Source organism: Fusarium venenatum (genome assembly GCF_020744135.1).
Source record: "Fusarium venenatum strain MPI-CAGE-CH-0201 chromosome Unknown EDB82scaffold_1, whole genome shotgun sequence".
In the NCBI taxonomy this organism is placed as follows: Eukaryota; Fungi; Ascomycota; class Sordariomycetes; order Hypocreales; family Nectriaceae; genus Fusarium; species Fusarium venenatum.
In genome coordinates, this window is record NW_027072129.1 from 8,002,715 (window position 1) to 8,017,826 (window position 15,112).

Genomic DNA, 15,112 nt, shown 5'->3' on the forward strand with positions numbered 1-15,112 from the left:
TTCTTGTATGTACCATAACATTGTTATCTTTAGACCAATACTGCTTGGACCTTTATCTGATTGGCCTTGTTCAATTTCCTGGCCCTCCACTTCACAGTTTACTACGAGCTTGGAAATGACATACAGCCACACCTCGCTTAACCAGGGTGATGAGCTTCCGCCACAGTAGGTGCCACAGATATGACAGGACGAGCTCGCATTCGTGTTGATGAAGATTGTATTGGATGTTCCTAAGATGAGCTGGAGCACCTCTCCGGCCACGGTGCTTCAGCTCAAATGTTAGAACTTCTATTAAGTTCTGGCCGAACATTTCATTCATGTCTCACGGAGTGGGTCTCGGACTCGGAGCGGAGCTGAATTTTGAAGCCGTCTGTTCATGTGGGACGCAGGTGGGACGGACCGGACGTGCCTCGAACAAGGTGCTACCTGGATTTCGAACAAAGTGAGGCATTCAACCATGCGCGGTAAGTGAGCTTGTGGATAGCTTTGTGATGCCGAACCGATCTGTGTAAGTAGAGGTAGTGCTCACGAGTCAGTAAAGTCCCTCACATTATGCCTCTGCTTTGTGGTAACGGATCAAAGGTATCGTCTTCAACCAGTCTGGAGGGTACCTCTGCCTCTGGTGGTAATTTAGATTCTCCTCGGTTCACCTTGAGACCCTGTCTCACTCCAAGTTCGCTCCCAATAAACTGCAAAGCTACCCCTGCAGCCTCACTCTGCTCGGGAAGAGTTGAAGGGACGAGGTAGACGGCCGTCAAAGGCCAGATCAGTTTCAGAGCGTCAAATACTGTCCTTGGAGATGGATTGTTACGAAAAGACGCCGGGTCGAGGTGTCGCTGTACGGCCTTCATTACATCCTTTGCCCCGTCTCTGACACGCCAGACGCAATGTGCCCGTAGTACTTTAAGCTCATCTGGGGGGACGGGAGTGGCAGAGTGATGGGATAGGAAATTCGCAAAGGTCAGGATGACATGGTATCCCTTAACGCGTGCCGAGTTGAGCATGTTTCGTAGGTAGGGGTTGAAGACCTCGTCGATATAATGATAACTTGCGTCAAAAGTGGTGAAATGATCTTCGGCTTTGAATATGATGGCGACAAGGTCATGATACTCGGCGGCAGCGGCATCAAAGTCTCGAGCCCGAACAATATCGAGCATGCGCTTTTGAACATGTGCCATCTTACAGATGTACTCGCCAACCTCAACGGCCAGCCCCTCTCCAGGGTGAATCGTCTCTTTGATGGCTTCAAACCATTCTTTGGATTCTGGTGGACACTCAAGGGTTGTGAGCAGACACCGTACTTGCTGGTTGACTGTTAGTTAATGGTTGATAACAAACCTTGAGTTGACTTACCACCATGTTGTAAGCAGGCCAGAAGCCCATTCTGTTGCCTCCATCCCGCAAAGAGGCTGCCCCCCTCTGTTTGAGGATACTGTACAGCCCATTCGTATGAAGGTGCCAAGGGCTCTGTGGTGATATACGGTTGATGGAACCCATGAGAAGCTGAAGAACCATGAGTATGAGGGCGTAGTTGTGGAGCGAAACATTTACTTACCTCGTAGTTTGTCAAAATCCACACTGTTGCAAGAACATCGTCTCTCATAGGACCATCTGGCGTCTTTAGCGCCGCGCTGACAGAACTGAGAGTCTTTCCCAGATAAGTGCCCAGCTCTTTATCGGTCTGCTCGACAGAACCATTATCGATGGCAGTTGGGTATCGTAGATTAGTGATGTAAGTGCGAGCAAAGAGGTGTGTAGCCCAGAGAAGAGGACCCTGAGGGCCACTTTTCTTGTAAGTGTCATGCAGAAAATCCAAGGTATAGTAAACATTAAGAAGAATAGGAATAGAATGAGAAGTCCAGTGCTCGTTGAGGGACTGAGGGATAACGAGAGACCCTCCCGTCTGAGTGTATTCGACAAGATCAAGTATGTTTGGCGAGGCAGGGCTTAGTGCATGGTCATCCTCTGTTATAGTCCTAGGGGTGATGGCATCCCCATTTGATGAAAATGAAGATGAAGATGAAGAAGAAGGTGTGTCAAATGACATGACCGACTCGCCATGAGTCTTTGGTTGAGTCCTCTTTTTCCTCTTTTTGATAGAAAATGGGTTGGCATTGCGAAAGACGAGCTCTTGCTCATCTCGATAACCCGGACACTCTTTTCCATACTTGATACACCTTTGGCAAGAGGGACGACCGAGATCACACTGACGATTCTGTTAGTAACTGCCTGTATTGATGTGACTCGGATGTTTGTCTCTGGACGAGATAACGCGTAAGCACGAGCAAGCCAGCTAGCTAACCTTGACACGCCGTGAGCGGCAGAGATGGCAATCTTTACTTGGTTTCCCCGTGTTTGGCATTGGAAAATGACACAGGCGAATATGATGGATAGATAGATATAGGTAGCTGTAGCTCTTTACTAAATGCGTTGTCAAGGTTGAAAAAGGTAATCCTTTCGAAGGAAGCTTTTGTTGTCCAAAGTGGACTAGCGACACGTAGGTGGATTCATAGCTGAGGAAGAGTGGTAGTATCACGTGCGGAGCCGACTACTCTTGCTACTACCACAACTACCAAGCACTCACACAAGGCAAACAAAGCATTCACTCTTCGCTGTGTTGATTATATCAGATATCCTTGAGATGGGGCTCTCTGCGATCATGTCTGAGTCGCAACATCTTATATGAAGTCTCGAACATGTTCAAGATGAGATGTAATACAGTAAGGAGCAAACGGAACAAGCATAGTTTACTATAATAGCTCTACTAGTTCATAGAGTCTTCTATACGTAACGAGAGAGGTCTTTATGTCTAGGCATTGACATATAAAACGTACAAGTATCGAAACAGGTTTGTAAAGCACGAGTTCACCACCTTACTTTTTACCACGCGCTTAGCATTTGCACCGACGACAGCGTTGCTCGCTTGCTCTCTGGCTGTATTTAATATTAGTACATACTATAGAAGGACCTTGGCGAGTGACAAAGCTCTGCGCGAGGTATCTTGCACTATTTACTCTATCTTAGATATTAAGGTAGGTGGGTATGAGGCATCGAGTTCAAGTCAGTGTCTGTTCGGAATTCAACTACAAATGATGATAGACTACATTTAGGCCCTGCGATGAATATTCAATACCACAAGTATATTAGTTGAGAGACTGCTCTATTGTTCATGTCAAGTATGTGTTGGGACTAAAGTGCATAGACAATGGCCTAAGGCTTCTTGCAATGCACAATACACCTGAACACTGAACAGTAACGTAATAGGCTGATTATTCGTGCACACTACAATTAGCAAATAAATAACAGTATTACGCGTTTTACTTAAATAAGCAACCTTTTGTTTACACGCTATTGTGGCCGTGAATTTTGCACTGGCACTGGCACTGGCAGCCAACTGTCAGGGAAATCTGAATATTCTATTATGCAAGGCTATACCACTGCTCCCCCTCCCTCTTAGCTCCCCTCATTGTTTACCTTCTCCCCTCTTCTGATTTCACCTTTTCTTCAACCTCTTCTTTTCCATCTAACGCGAACCAAATCGCTACTTTCTATGAACAAGCTTTCTATTGCACGCAAACTCTTCTTCTGCACAGTCTTCTATCGATAACTACTCTATCAAGAACTCTTCTATTATTCACCCCCATCTACTAACAAAAAACCATCCCCTACACGAGTGAATCTCTCCTTTCACGATGAATCTAAAACTTCTCGAGAAGATGCGCAGTTCTTGCCCATCGCGAGCATCATTTATGGATTTTATCAACCATACCGACAACAGTACCACAGCTCTGAGGCGGGATACTCGCAAAGCTGACGAAACTTCGCCTATCACCATCGAGGCCAGGCTCGTAAAGACAGCCCTCGAGGACATTACAAACACCCAAGTCTCGCGCGACAACAGCGAAAAGCAAGATGTCGTCAAGGAAAAGCCTTCGGTTTTCTGCGACAAAATCGCTAAGACTGAGTCTATTAAGACACCCACTGAAGAGCAAGCCGATGGTTACTCGTCCCCTTCTATTGATGGGGAGGTGTCCCGAATGATTGAGGAACCAGCCTCGTCCGCCTATCGCCACGAGTCTACTGACACGCACTTCAGCGAGCTCCCTATCAGTGAGGATTCTAACGGCGAAATGACGTCTGTTGCCAACGAACGTATTGAGCTCAATCCTGAAGCCCCCGTGTTCGCCCAGCAACTGGCAATCGAGGAGCAGTCTATCGGAAGCCCTGCTTTTGACGTAAACACCCAAGATATTTCGTGCTTTGATTGTGAACAAGCTGAACATATCGAGGAGTCCCACAGCCGTCAGGAGGCCGTTGAACGTCAACATCTCTATTACTCTATGCATGAGGCATGGAACAACGAGTCCGTTCCTTTTTACGACAAGCAAACGACTTCTGCCACCGAGGGGTATCCTCCCAACCATCAAGAGGCAGCCGAACATCAGTCTGCCAATGATTCTGCGAGCGAGGATGAAACAGGCGAGCTCTATCCTATCAACGACAAAGCGTACGCGCTTACACAAGAAGAGGCTACTGAGAAGCAGTCAACCGATACCCCTTGCTACGAGACCGTCAACTTCCAGCACCAGCCTGCTTACTACGACTATCTTGATACGATTCTGGAAGAATCGGAGTCCGAACATGACGAGGTCACCAAGGCCAAATTCATCCAAGAAAACACTACTAACTCCGCTACCTCGTCTCCCTTCGAGAGCTCCGTTACAAGTAGCAACGAATCAGCTACCAACGAATCAGCTACCAACGAATCGGGAGTCATTGATTCCTACATCTCTGACATTTTGGAGATTAGTACCACGATCGTCGATCCAGACAGCCCCAACACGGTGGCCAGTGAGCACTCAAATGGAGGGGGAAAGAAGCGAATCATTCGATTTGATCGCAGTGGAGACCTGCATCTAAAAGTAGGAACAAATCACTCCCGAAACATGCTGGTTGACTCTCGAGCACTCGAGCGTGCATCAGCCAAACTGCACGCTGTCATCTCTGAGAGCGCTAAAGGCAACGATGGCGACCAATGGACCATTGAATTTCCTGACGACGACCCAAAGTCGTTTGCTATCCTTCTGAACCTCATTCACGCACGTTTCGAAAAGGTTACCGCCATTGTGACTCTTGACCGGCTCTTTGGTGTATGCACTCTGGCCAGCAAATACGACATGACAAGTGTGCTACGACCTGTCGCCGAAAGGTGGTACATGTCTGCTAGAACAATTGATATAGGCTCAATTTTCAAGATGGCCTTTATCGCCTGGGAGCTGGGGTTCGCAACCGATTTTGGTGAGATTGTTGGATACATTACTCACAATTGTTCCCTGGATGACGATTCCGAGTTGGTTTTTGGCCACAACAAGGAACCACTCAAGGAAAACGAAATTATGCAGAAACTTCCCATCATGAGCAGGCCCTATTGAATCTACTGCCAGTCACGCTTTTACTAACCTTCCATAGCATGCATTGAAGAGCATCGGCAGCTAGCCCTGGAAACTTTTTAGGAAGAGTGCCAGGGACTAAGCGAGCTAATCCTGAGCTGCTCATTGAGCGGCAAGCTGTGCGGAAGTCGACACGGAAGAAGCGAGATTTGTCTGATGCTTGGCAAGATGTTCAGCAAAGCTGAAGAAGAGGGTGTTATGGATCTTTTTACCCCTGGAAGCCTGTGCCAGCACTGTGGAAGTTTGAGCATGAGTCTTGCAACATTGGAAAGAAAGATCAGCAGTGTTGCTGAGTACATGGACGTCTGCGGCTCTTGCATTGGCGTCTTCGAGCTACTCACTGAGGTTCGGGCCCAGTTTGGAAGAGCTGGAGATCCGCTCTACCTGCACCACATCCACACCATGGCTAAGCAGGCCAAGAAGGTCCAAATGGGCACCTGGTCGTCTGAAGACGAGAAGGATGAGGATTAGATCTGCGGATGAGGATTAGATCTGCGGATGAGGACTGTGTGTGTGTGAGATTAAGACACGGATGAACGGGGGCCGTCGCTTGTTTTACGTTTTCTTTTCTTTCTTTTTTTGGACTACATCGATATGTATCATAAGGCTTTGCGATGAATAAGGGCCGGTCTATCTACCACTAGTTGGTATTTTGAGATGAATAGCTATGATATGTATGAAAAGTTGAATTTGCTTTGGAGAATGAGAATCAATGAACAAGTGCATCAGAGTGTGTCAACATGCCCGTGATGAATGTTCACCAGCTAGACGTTGCCTTTAATGTCGGTTTGTTTAATGCAAGTAGTAAAATATGAGTTGTTGTGGTTTAGTGTGATGTTGGAACACGATGAGTATTGTTGCAGTACTTGTGTATTTGACAGACATGTTTGATCTCGGAGAACATGCCTTAACGGCAATTTATTCTCCATCTGTGTCTTCCACTAGAGAGGAAGAAAAGAGAAGAAAAAAAGCAAAAACAAATCTGGATCCGTACTAAACTAAAAGAGATCGTGTCGTCTCATGTCATCCCCAGTATATGAAGTGAGGTCTTTTACCAATTTCCTAATTAGGCCATCCCGCTCACTCTCACTGGCCAGCTCTTGTTACCCCCGCTTTGGTTCGACACGGTATGGTCTTGGACGATGCTCCAAGAGGGAATAAAATCAAAACAAGGATTGTGTCTTATTCTTTCCATTCTGTACCTAGGTAAGTAATGGTCAGTAGGTACACAAGCCCTAGTCCAGTTTGTCAGCCTTTACTCTTCTCTTCTCTTATGTACATAAGCCACCCTCTTACCTCTTTTCCCCTTCCCTTCCTTTCCTTCATCTTCCTTCATCATCCTTCCCTCAACATCATCACCATGACTCACTACTCTCAACGGAAAGATATCCTTCCCCTTACTGGCGGTTGCACCTGCGGCCTTATTCGTTACCAACTCTCCCTCCATCCTCTCCTCGTTCACTGCTGCCACTGCACCGCCTGCCAGCGTCAGACAGGCTCTGTCCTCGCCCTCAACGCCATCATCGAGTCCACGGCTCTCAGCCTCATCCCCTCAGCGCCGCCCACAGTAGCCGGTACATCTACCAACCCAGATCCCGTCCCCACGAACGTTCAGCCTGCTTTTGCACGCATCACTTCAGCCGAGTCTGCTATCCGTGAACCCCGGCCTCAGGCAAAGACTTCATCTGTATGTCTCCCGACGGAATCTGGTTTGGGACAGACAGTGGTCAGCTGCCTGGCCTGCCACACTGGCTTATGGAATTATTATGCGGATGCAGGGCCTCACGTGTCGTATATACGTGTTGGAACCCTGGATAGACCTTGGGAGATTGAAGCTGATGTGCATCTTTTTACACGCAATCGCCCAACCTGGATGACTGTCAACGATGGCAAGCCTTCCTTTGAAGAGTACTATGTTAAACGGGAAGATCTGTTGAGAGACGATGCTCTCAAGAGGTATGAGATGCTCAAGCCAAAGATCAATGATATGTGGACCGAGTTGAAGGCAGGCTGGCAGTAAGGGGGAATTGGGAAGCGATACATAAATCACGGCCCAGATAGATGTTAAAACCAGAAGCAGACTGCGAAATGTGGCGAGTGATGTTAAAGTTGTGATCAAGAGCACTCAATATATCATTACAGCCATTATCATTACAATCTTCTTCAATCAAGCAGAAGAAAACTCTCCTGTATTGGTCCACACTCGTCCCTAGCCAATATGGTATATGTATGTACACATGAAATTGCACCGAAGCCGTCGCTCTGTACATGTAGCAACGCTCGCTATAAGCCTATAAGCCTTTCCAATTGCATCCCTACTCCATCCATATTTACCTATCCCGCTTTGACCTGAAAACCCCCGCTCTCAAAGATGTACCGCTTGTTGCGGACTGATATATGATATATGATAAAACGAAGCAAAACAGTCCAGTTATTGCTCTCCAACGCCTTGACATCCAGAAACATAAAAACCGAATACTATTCGAAACCCATACAAATGAACAAATCACAAGGAGCGACTTGAGCCCCCCTGGTTCTGATTTTGGTTTTATGCGAGAAAGATACCCCCAATGTATGGTGATGGTACTCCGATGTTTGTGCAGGAAAAGCCAATATGCCCCCATCCACTGTTGATGCGTAGAAACAAGATAAAAATATAAATGAAATGAAAGCATGTGTGCCAAAGAAAGTAGAGCATAATTGTGCTGTGTTTAATAGTAAGGGTATCTCAGATTCATTGCTTTTAACCACCGACCTTGCGGAAACCCTCGACTCCAAGTACAGGGATTTCCACATCAGCAAGACTTGCCATTCCTTCGTCACGACGGCGCTCGATGAAGTTGTTGCACTCGAAAATGACTTGGGCCCATTCAGCAAGTGCCCTTCCAGCGTAAACCGAGTTCTTAACATAAAGGCCAGTGGGCTTCACGGGTTGCACAGCAGTATCGGTATAGGAACCCGTGTTCGGGTGGGGTGATGGCGACGGTGACGATGATGGGGACTGCGACTGCGAAGGAGGTTGTGATCGTGCTGGTGAGGGTGATAATGCTGGCGATGGCGACAGTGACGAACTGTCCTTAATGGCGAGAGATTTATCGGATTCGTCACTCGAACCCGAGAGCGTGAGTTCAAGTCTAGGGGGGCCACTTTGCTCAGCAGCCGATTTAAGCAAACTCGCGTTCTTTGCATTGTCAATCAGTCCTTGTTGGGGGCTACCTGAGAACTTGCGTGTAATACCATTGACTCTCAACGGCCCACTGATGCGGCTCTCTGCAGGACCGGGAAGTCGAGGGCGAGTCAAAAAGCGCTCTCGGAGAGGCCCTGCCTGTTGTTGCCAAGCAAGAACGAACTTGAAGACGTACTTTGGCTCCTCATATGTGGGCTGAGAGTACAAGGAATCATCTTCGGACGCACGGTGCTTGTGGCTATTGGTATTGGAGGCCCTGCTTGATGTTGAAGCTCGAGACTCTGCCGTCTCCCGACGAACGGTTTGGAAATCATCATCCCATCCAGCGTTTGTGTTACCGCCAAGAGAAAGCACTTTGCCTAGTAGTGACCACCGCTTTCTTCCATCCTGCCTCGATGCGTCAGGGGGCAGACCGTTGAGAACGTTTGTCTCGCTATTAGGGAGCTTGGCAAAGGAGTCGAAACTACCCATATACAAGCCAGGCTGGGGTACATTGATCTCCTGACGAATGATCATGAAGCGTTTTCCTGGAGCAGGGTTCACAGGAGCAGTCGAAGGCGTCATTCGCCCTTCTTGTTCAGCAGCGTGCTTAATATGCAGATAATGGGACCACGTTGTTTGGAGCCGCTCAGCCACAAGAACGAAGATTTGGCCATCCACTTCATCCAGCGTTCCTGAGTCCCGACACATTCGCCAAGACAGCAAACGCTGGTAGTAAGCCCGGACCATAGGGCACCAGTGATTGAAGAACTCGTTGAAGGTTTCTTCAGTAAGCAGCCAGTCTTTGCAAACGGCCAACTTTCGCACAGGGTCCTTCGAGATAGCATCCCAGATAGAGTATATCAGAGCCATCATTCGAATTTCAGACATGGTGTTGAAAGAACCCATGATCTTTTGGCAAACGTCAAACCAGAAAGGCCAGTCGAGGTAGCTATCAGAGCTGTCTGGGTCTTCAAATTCACTGTAGAGTACAAGAACTTCCTCCAAGAAGTCGCACAGGGTGAAACAAGCTGGATGGTTGTACATCGAAACTCGGCGGGTCGCTGCCTTCATCATGGTAGCAAAGGCCTCTGCGAACGTATGGCGTGCCCCGGCAATGTCAAGGGAGTCGTCTGAAAGATAATCTTTCAATAGCATGATACATCGGTTCTCAGCCATGCCCCTCATAACATTATTGAGGGGAAGTGGCAGAGCCATTGCAGCATCGGCGCCTGGCATGCCATCCATGGCAGCGGGGCTGAATCCGCCATCCATGGGGGCCTGACGATGGATAGTAGTGTCCAAAACGTACAGAAGTTGAGCTTGAACAAGAGCGAATCCGGGGGACCTAGCCTTTTCTAGAAGGGGTAGCCCAGGAGGCATGAACTGTTCGGACAGGATGTGGAAATACTTGAGAAAAATGAAGAAAACATCAGTATCCCGCCCTTTCCAGCGAGCCGCCCAGGGACCTGTCCAAGGAATCCGAGACACCAGCACAGGCAACCTGGGTACCTTCTTAAGGCTATCCCACATGCCCTTTGGTGATGTCCAGGCAAATACGCCAATGGTGGGAGGAAACAACGCCGCAATGTCGTCGCTCTCACCCATGTTCTTCTTTGGTAGGCCCAGGTCATCAGCAACTCGTCTGATCAGCTCGGGAGAAAGTCCCCACAGCCGAATCAGAATGTCGGCAACGCCTGGTGCAAAAAAGAAGGCATACGCGCAGGCCTTTCCAGCAAAATTAACCAAGCTGGCCGGAGTATGGCGGAGCGAAAGCTTGTCGACTACAAAACCCATTTGCTTCACCAGGTTGGTAACGAACATAGTTCTGACGCTGTGCTCAGCAGATTCTTCGAGGAATGCTGCTTGACTCGATGTGACGGATGAACTGGACGAGTTTGTCATGGATCGAGCTCGAACCTTTTCCGCTGGTGATCGGTCAAGGAGCGGCAGGAAATAAGACGTAGCTTGTCGCCATTCCAGTCGCGTCATAAGAAGAGTTGCAGCATCGAACAACACTGGGCGGTCGACACCAGGCACGGGTTGGGGAGCTTGGCCATCCAGCATTTCCAAGATTGCAGTCCACCACTTGTTTAAAATTGTTGCCCTGCGGTCGACGTCTTCGGCACAAAGTTTCTTGGTTGATTCATGATTCATGGTGCTTCGGAGGAAGGGCAGGAGCTGTGTTTGAACTTGCGACATGCGGTGCGCGGTGCTCTTAGCAAGGAACCCCTTAAAATCCTCATCGATCGCTTTAAACGATGACCACAAGACGTCTCTCTGCTGAGGCGGCATCTCAACAGAAGATTCATCAGTCACGGTCGTAGCAGATGTGGTATCGTAGGCGGAAGATTGCGGTGTGTGGTCTTCTGTGGTGGTTGAAGCTGGTGGCGCGAGACTCGTGGCCGAAGAAGCGCAGCTGGTGTCGGAATCGGTATTCGTATTGAGCTTTGACAAGCCCGCTTGTTTTTGCTTGAGCTTGGAAAAGTAGCTGCTCGCTCGCGAGAAGGCTTTAGGGGCGGAAGACTTAAGCGATTCGCTCGACTTGTTCTTATCCACTTGATCGACAGTCAAACCAGGGCGTTTACGAGTCTTGGTTAATTTCATCGAGGTTGTGCTCTCGGATCGGTTGCGCCCAGACAACTCTTCGTTTTCCTTGGCAGAATCGGCGCTCTTCATGGGCGAGGGGGAGCGAGAAGGTCTCCATGAGCGTTTGGCAAAGTTGACGAAAGATTCGGATTTCGTCAGGGGTTTCTCTATGGGTTTCAGGTTTCCGATTGATCCATCGCCAAACTTCTTGTCTCCTGCAGAGGTGGTCGGTCGAGGGGGCTCTTGGCCAAGGTTGTGAAGATCTGACGTGCTCTTAGAGCCTGGGAGCCAGCCTCGAGTGTCTATGAGCGAGCTCGTTCTTTTTCGGGCGTGTCTGAACCGTGAGACCTCTTCAGGCGCCTCTTTTGTTTCAACGATCGAGGGAGGTGGTGGCGCTTTGATCTCAGCCCGTTGCTCCTCGGGCTGAAAAACAATCGTGTCGAGACTTGTATCGAGGTTGAAATCGACATTGAAGGTAGGAAGATCGAAATTTGGTAATGATTGAGCATCAGAAATATTCTCTCGCTGCGGTATCGGTGTTGTTGTTGTTGTTGAGGATGAAGGATTTTCGAGAGAAGATAGCGAGAGAAGGTCCGGGCTGGATTGAGACCGCGGGAAAGAAGACGAGGGTTCCACGGCCGGAGCCATCATCATGGTAGGACCAGTCATCTCATGACAAGAAATGCAGAGTACTAAGCAGGCTTCAACGAGAGAAGCGTCCCGGAGGTTGATGCTCCTCTTGTTGGAAAGCCGACCGTATAGGAAAAAATTAACAAAGTAAATAAACGTATCTCAGATCACCATTATTCGAGGCTTCTCTGGCCGGCAGAGGTATGAGGGTTACTACAGGAGTAAACGTTGTAGGATTGCAATGCGAAAGATTCCAAGTGATTTGGAAGAAGGAAGGATGAGGCTTCTCAGGGTTTCGATACTGGTAGAATAGAACCGCAATTGCAACACAACAAGTGCAGGCCTAACCTGGTATAAGGTGGACTCGTACTTTACCGTAGAGTACCTGGGCTTTTACTAGTGCCGCCTGCAGCTGCAACCTGCAACCTCCACATACAGGATCGCCGCGGACTAGCCGGGGTGGAGGAGCGGCAAGACAGAGGAGGTGGTTGACAGGGAATCGGTAGGGAGAAGGCCGAAGTATCCGCCCGCCCAGCTTATTAGGTGTGTTGGTTGTATATACTGGACTGGGCTGAGCTGCCATACAGTACAATCAGCACAAGGAACTCCCAAGAATAAAATGAGGCTATGCCCAGAAGGGGCTGCGCGCAGTCGTCTAACTGGGATGTCAGGATATCAGGATGGGGCAACGCACAGATTAAAAGATGGAATAATTGTTCTCTATAGAAGGCCACCTGGATTAGAAAGTCAGGACGGCGGACAGGGCACCTAGGCCAGGCAAGGGGCGTTAATAAGTTGAAGCATTGGCGGGGTGGAGCGCCGTAATTGAATGCAGCTTCAGCAGATGAACCGCTGCAACGAACGAGCTCCATCCAATTTCGATCAACGCCTTTGAAATGAACAAAACGTCATTAATTGATGAGGCGTCGAGTCTGAGCGCCATCTTCTTTTGTTTGTTTCTTGTGTCATTCTTTTGGGGAATCGCATTTGGACTCTCACAAGATTGAAACATCCGATAACGATGCGCCTGCATTAGGACCTTTCTGCTGTGTTATTCCAAGAAAGCTCGACATATCCGTAGTCGTCCATGATCAAAGAATCAAGGCACCCATCCACCCAGCAGAGTTGCTAGCAATTCATGTCGGTGACATGCTATTTGTCCAAGGCCACGGCACTCTCCTTCTCCAGGGGTCGAAGCCTGGCGGTACAAGGAGCTGAAGAGGCACAGATTAATAAGTACACAAGGTACATGAGTAAAGATTGGATAGAGGCGAATGCAACCCATGGAGGTCATCACCTTACTGCGCGCTATCACTGGACGGTATTGACAACGAAGCAGAGTGAGACGCAGTGAGACTAAGTCGGGGGCAACAAGCATCATTATTCATCCAAGTTTTGTTCCGAACCTGTTGTGTCATACATTCGTCTGACACCGAGTCTGATATTTCAGAAACCTTGGTAGCTATAGCTAACCCAATGGTGCAGTACTATTGGAAAGTATTGTACCTCGCGACATGCAGCTCCGATGTGGAAGCTTTGGTGGCGGCGGGCGAGGCGCACAGTAAAATTGACTTTCAACCTCGAACTTTCGCATGTATACGGATACTCTTCTCATAACTGGAGTCATTTGTACAGACTATAACTGATAAAACTCGGAGAGAATTACCCATCTGTTAACCCATATCACAGTCCTATTATAGGGACAAAAGGCGCTTGAAGATGATGGCATTTCTGATCCCCAAATCGGTGAAACAAGTGTTTCGGAAACCTCAACTTCCCAGTTTTTCTCGGAAATATCTGAATGCATGCATGCATTCAAGCTTTCTCATCTACAGAAGAACGGTTAATAAATCAGATCTTCAATTAAAAATTCACAACCGCGACGCAACTCGGCCGTGCTAGATGGAGATCATGAGTTTGATCCATCGTTAGGTGCCCCATTGAGAGATACGTTAAACACTTTGAGCGATAACGGCACAAGGATGGAACAATAACAAGTGCAGCTCATTCAAGCTCTTGTGCAAGAGTCCGCAAGCCTCTGTTATTCTGACATGTGCGTTGGGTGTCTCAACTAACACCGGACATTGTTCAGCGTCCGGTTGCCTGTCCGGCTGAGATCTCGTTAGTGGATTCGATGGGCCAAAGTCGTGACGACGGACAACTAATGGTGGATCCTACTGAGACTGACTCTTGTCATCGTTTGGGAATGTACTGTAACTGAACATAAACATAGCAACGGATTTCATCTGCGGTTGAAGATCTGCGTCTGATAGTTGATGGGTACGTACTTGACCTGTATGTGGAGGATCCACGAACGTATTGACATTGTATCACCTAGGATTACATTTTGTCAAGACAACGATCAATTCCATCAATTTTCGCATGATTAGAAGTCGCCTATTATTGGTTAACCAAGGTGTAGGTATTTATCATGGTTCATTCAAAAAGTGGAATCAATGGGGTTGTCCGAGATTGAGGGCCGATAAATCACTGTACAGTACTGTACACTGCACAAAAGGTAATGAGCCGCCCCCTTACTAGGAACTGGTAAGAAAAAAAGAAAAGAAAAAGACACGATCATTATTAGTCTAATTTTCTCAACACTGACAGAAAAGATCCAGATTATTCTAATTTGTGCATGGAGCCGTCTCTTGCTAAAATGAGAATACAGAACTAGAGCCGCCGTTGGAAGTCGGCTGCGAAGCCAATGGATCGATCGCTTAGTGGGCAATCGTCATGCCGTACTGTAGTCTGGTCTGTACCCGCCGACCGCAAAAAAGGGAGCTAAAGCGTAGGCTTTTCTCCGTGACAGGGCAGGTCAAGCCAGGACAGCTGTAGCAGGTTGTTGTTGTTTTTCTTTTTCCTTTTATTGTTTATTTTTACTTTTCCCTTCTGTTTACCGCTTATTAGATATTGAAAGATTATTTCCTTAGTGATGCGACTGCAGCATATCATGCAGATATCTAGAACAAAGAAGCAAGAGATCGATTGGCTCGCACATTCTAAAATACGCGATGATAGGATTCGGGAAGCTCAGACTCCGAGAAAGGGGTCCTTTCAGCCATGACCATGACCCATGGATAAGATGTTTCTAAGCTCATCTCTCACTAAGGCCAAGGCAGCCCCCACCCTAATGTACCACCATGTACCAGTAGATTGTTCATATAACGTGTTAATGACGTTCACTGACTTCTCAAATCCATTTACCTGATCAAGCCTAGAATCAGCATACTAACATGTTTTTTTACCACGCCAAATACTTATCCGACCCATGGTA

At 48.0% G+C, this 15,112-nt stretch overlaps 5 protein-coding genes across 5 annotated transcripts; 3 read left to right on the forward strand and 2 right to left on the reverse strand.

Moving 5' to 3' along the window:
- Positions 1–281: 281 nt before the first annotated feature.
- Positions 282–2,473, reverse strand: EDB82DRAFT_82975 (uncharacterized protein). Its single transcript, XM_025729401.2, has 4 exons — positions 2,303–2,473; positions 1,556–2,206; positions 1,354–1,503; positions 282–1,304 (listed from the first exon to the last, which is right to left on the reverse strand). The coding sequence occupies exons 1-4, from the start codon at positions 2,360–2,362 to the stop codon at positions 546–548; spliced, it is 1,620 nt and encodes a 539-aa protein (XP_025588629.1). The 5' UTR covers positions 2,363–2,473; the 3' UTR covers positions 282–545.
- A 1,219-nt stretch (positions 2,474–3,692) lies between these two features.
- Positions 3,693–5,747, forward strand: EDB82DRAFT_533626 (uncharacterized protein; the record flags this gene model as incomplete). Its single annotated transcript, XM_025729400.2, has 1 exon — positions 3,693–5,747. One exon carries the CDS (start codon positions 3,693–3,695, stop codon positions 5,430–5,432), a length of 1,740 nt encoding a protein of 579 aa, XP_025588628.2. The 3' UTR covers positions 5,433–5,747.
- On the forward strand, positions 5,619–6,159 carry EDB82DRAFT_551929 (uncharacterized protein; the record flags this gene model as incomplete). Its single annotated transcript, XM_025729398.2, has 1 exon — positions 5,619–6,159. One exon carries the CDS (start codon positions 5,619–5,621, stop codon positions 5,919–5,921), a length of 303 nt encoding a protein of 100 aa, XP_025588627.1. The 3' UTR covers positions 5,922–6,159.
- A 535-nt stretch (positions 6,160–6,694) lies between these two features.
- On the forward strand, positions 6,695–7,624 carry EDB82DRAFT_490138 (uncharacterized protein). The gene has a single exon (XM_025729397.2). It carries the CDS (start codon positions 6,724–6,726, stop codon positions 7,468–7,470), a length of 747 nt encoding a protein of 248 aa, XP_025588626.2. The 5' UTR covers positions 6,695–6,723; the 3' UTR covers positions 7,471–7,624.
- A 514-nt stretch (positions 7,625–8,138) lies between these two features.
- Positions 8,139–12,177, reverse strand: EDB82DRAFT_83034 (uncharacterized protein). Its single transcript, XM_025729396.2, has one exon. It carries the CDS (start codon positions 11,872–11,874, stop codon positions 8,194–8,196), a length of 3,681 nt encoding a protein of 1,226 aa, XP_025588625.1. The 5' UTR covers positions 11,875–12,177; the 3' UTR covers positions 8,139–8,193.
- Positions 12,178–15,112: the final 2,935 nt, after the last annotated feature.

Excerpts from the sequence above, each read along its gene's own strand:
- EDB82DRAFT_83034 (XM_025729396.2), bottom strand. The coding sequence starts at position 11,874 with ATGACTGGTCCTACCATGATGATGGCTCCGGCCGTGGAACCCTCGTCT.
- EDB82DRAFT_82975 (XM_025729401.2), bottom strand. The coding sequence starts at position 2,362 with ATGCCAAACACGGGGAAACCAAGTAAAGATTGCCATCTCTGCCGCTCA. Across the intron at positions 2,207-2,302 it reads GCCGCTCACGGCGTGTCAAG|TGTGATCTCGGTCGTCCCTC; the intron begins GTTAGCTAGCTG and ends CAGAATCGTCAG. Across the intron at positions 1,305-1,353 it reads GGCCTGCTTACAACATGGTG|CAAGTACGGTGTCTGCTCAC; the intron begins GTAAGTCAACTC and ends ACAGTCAACCAG.
- EDB82DRAFT_490138 (XM_025729397.2), top strand. The coding sequence starts at position 6,724 with ATGTACATAAGCCACCCTCTTACCTCTTTTCCCCTTCCCTTCCTTTCC.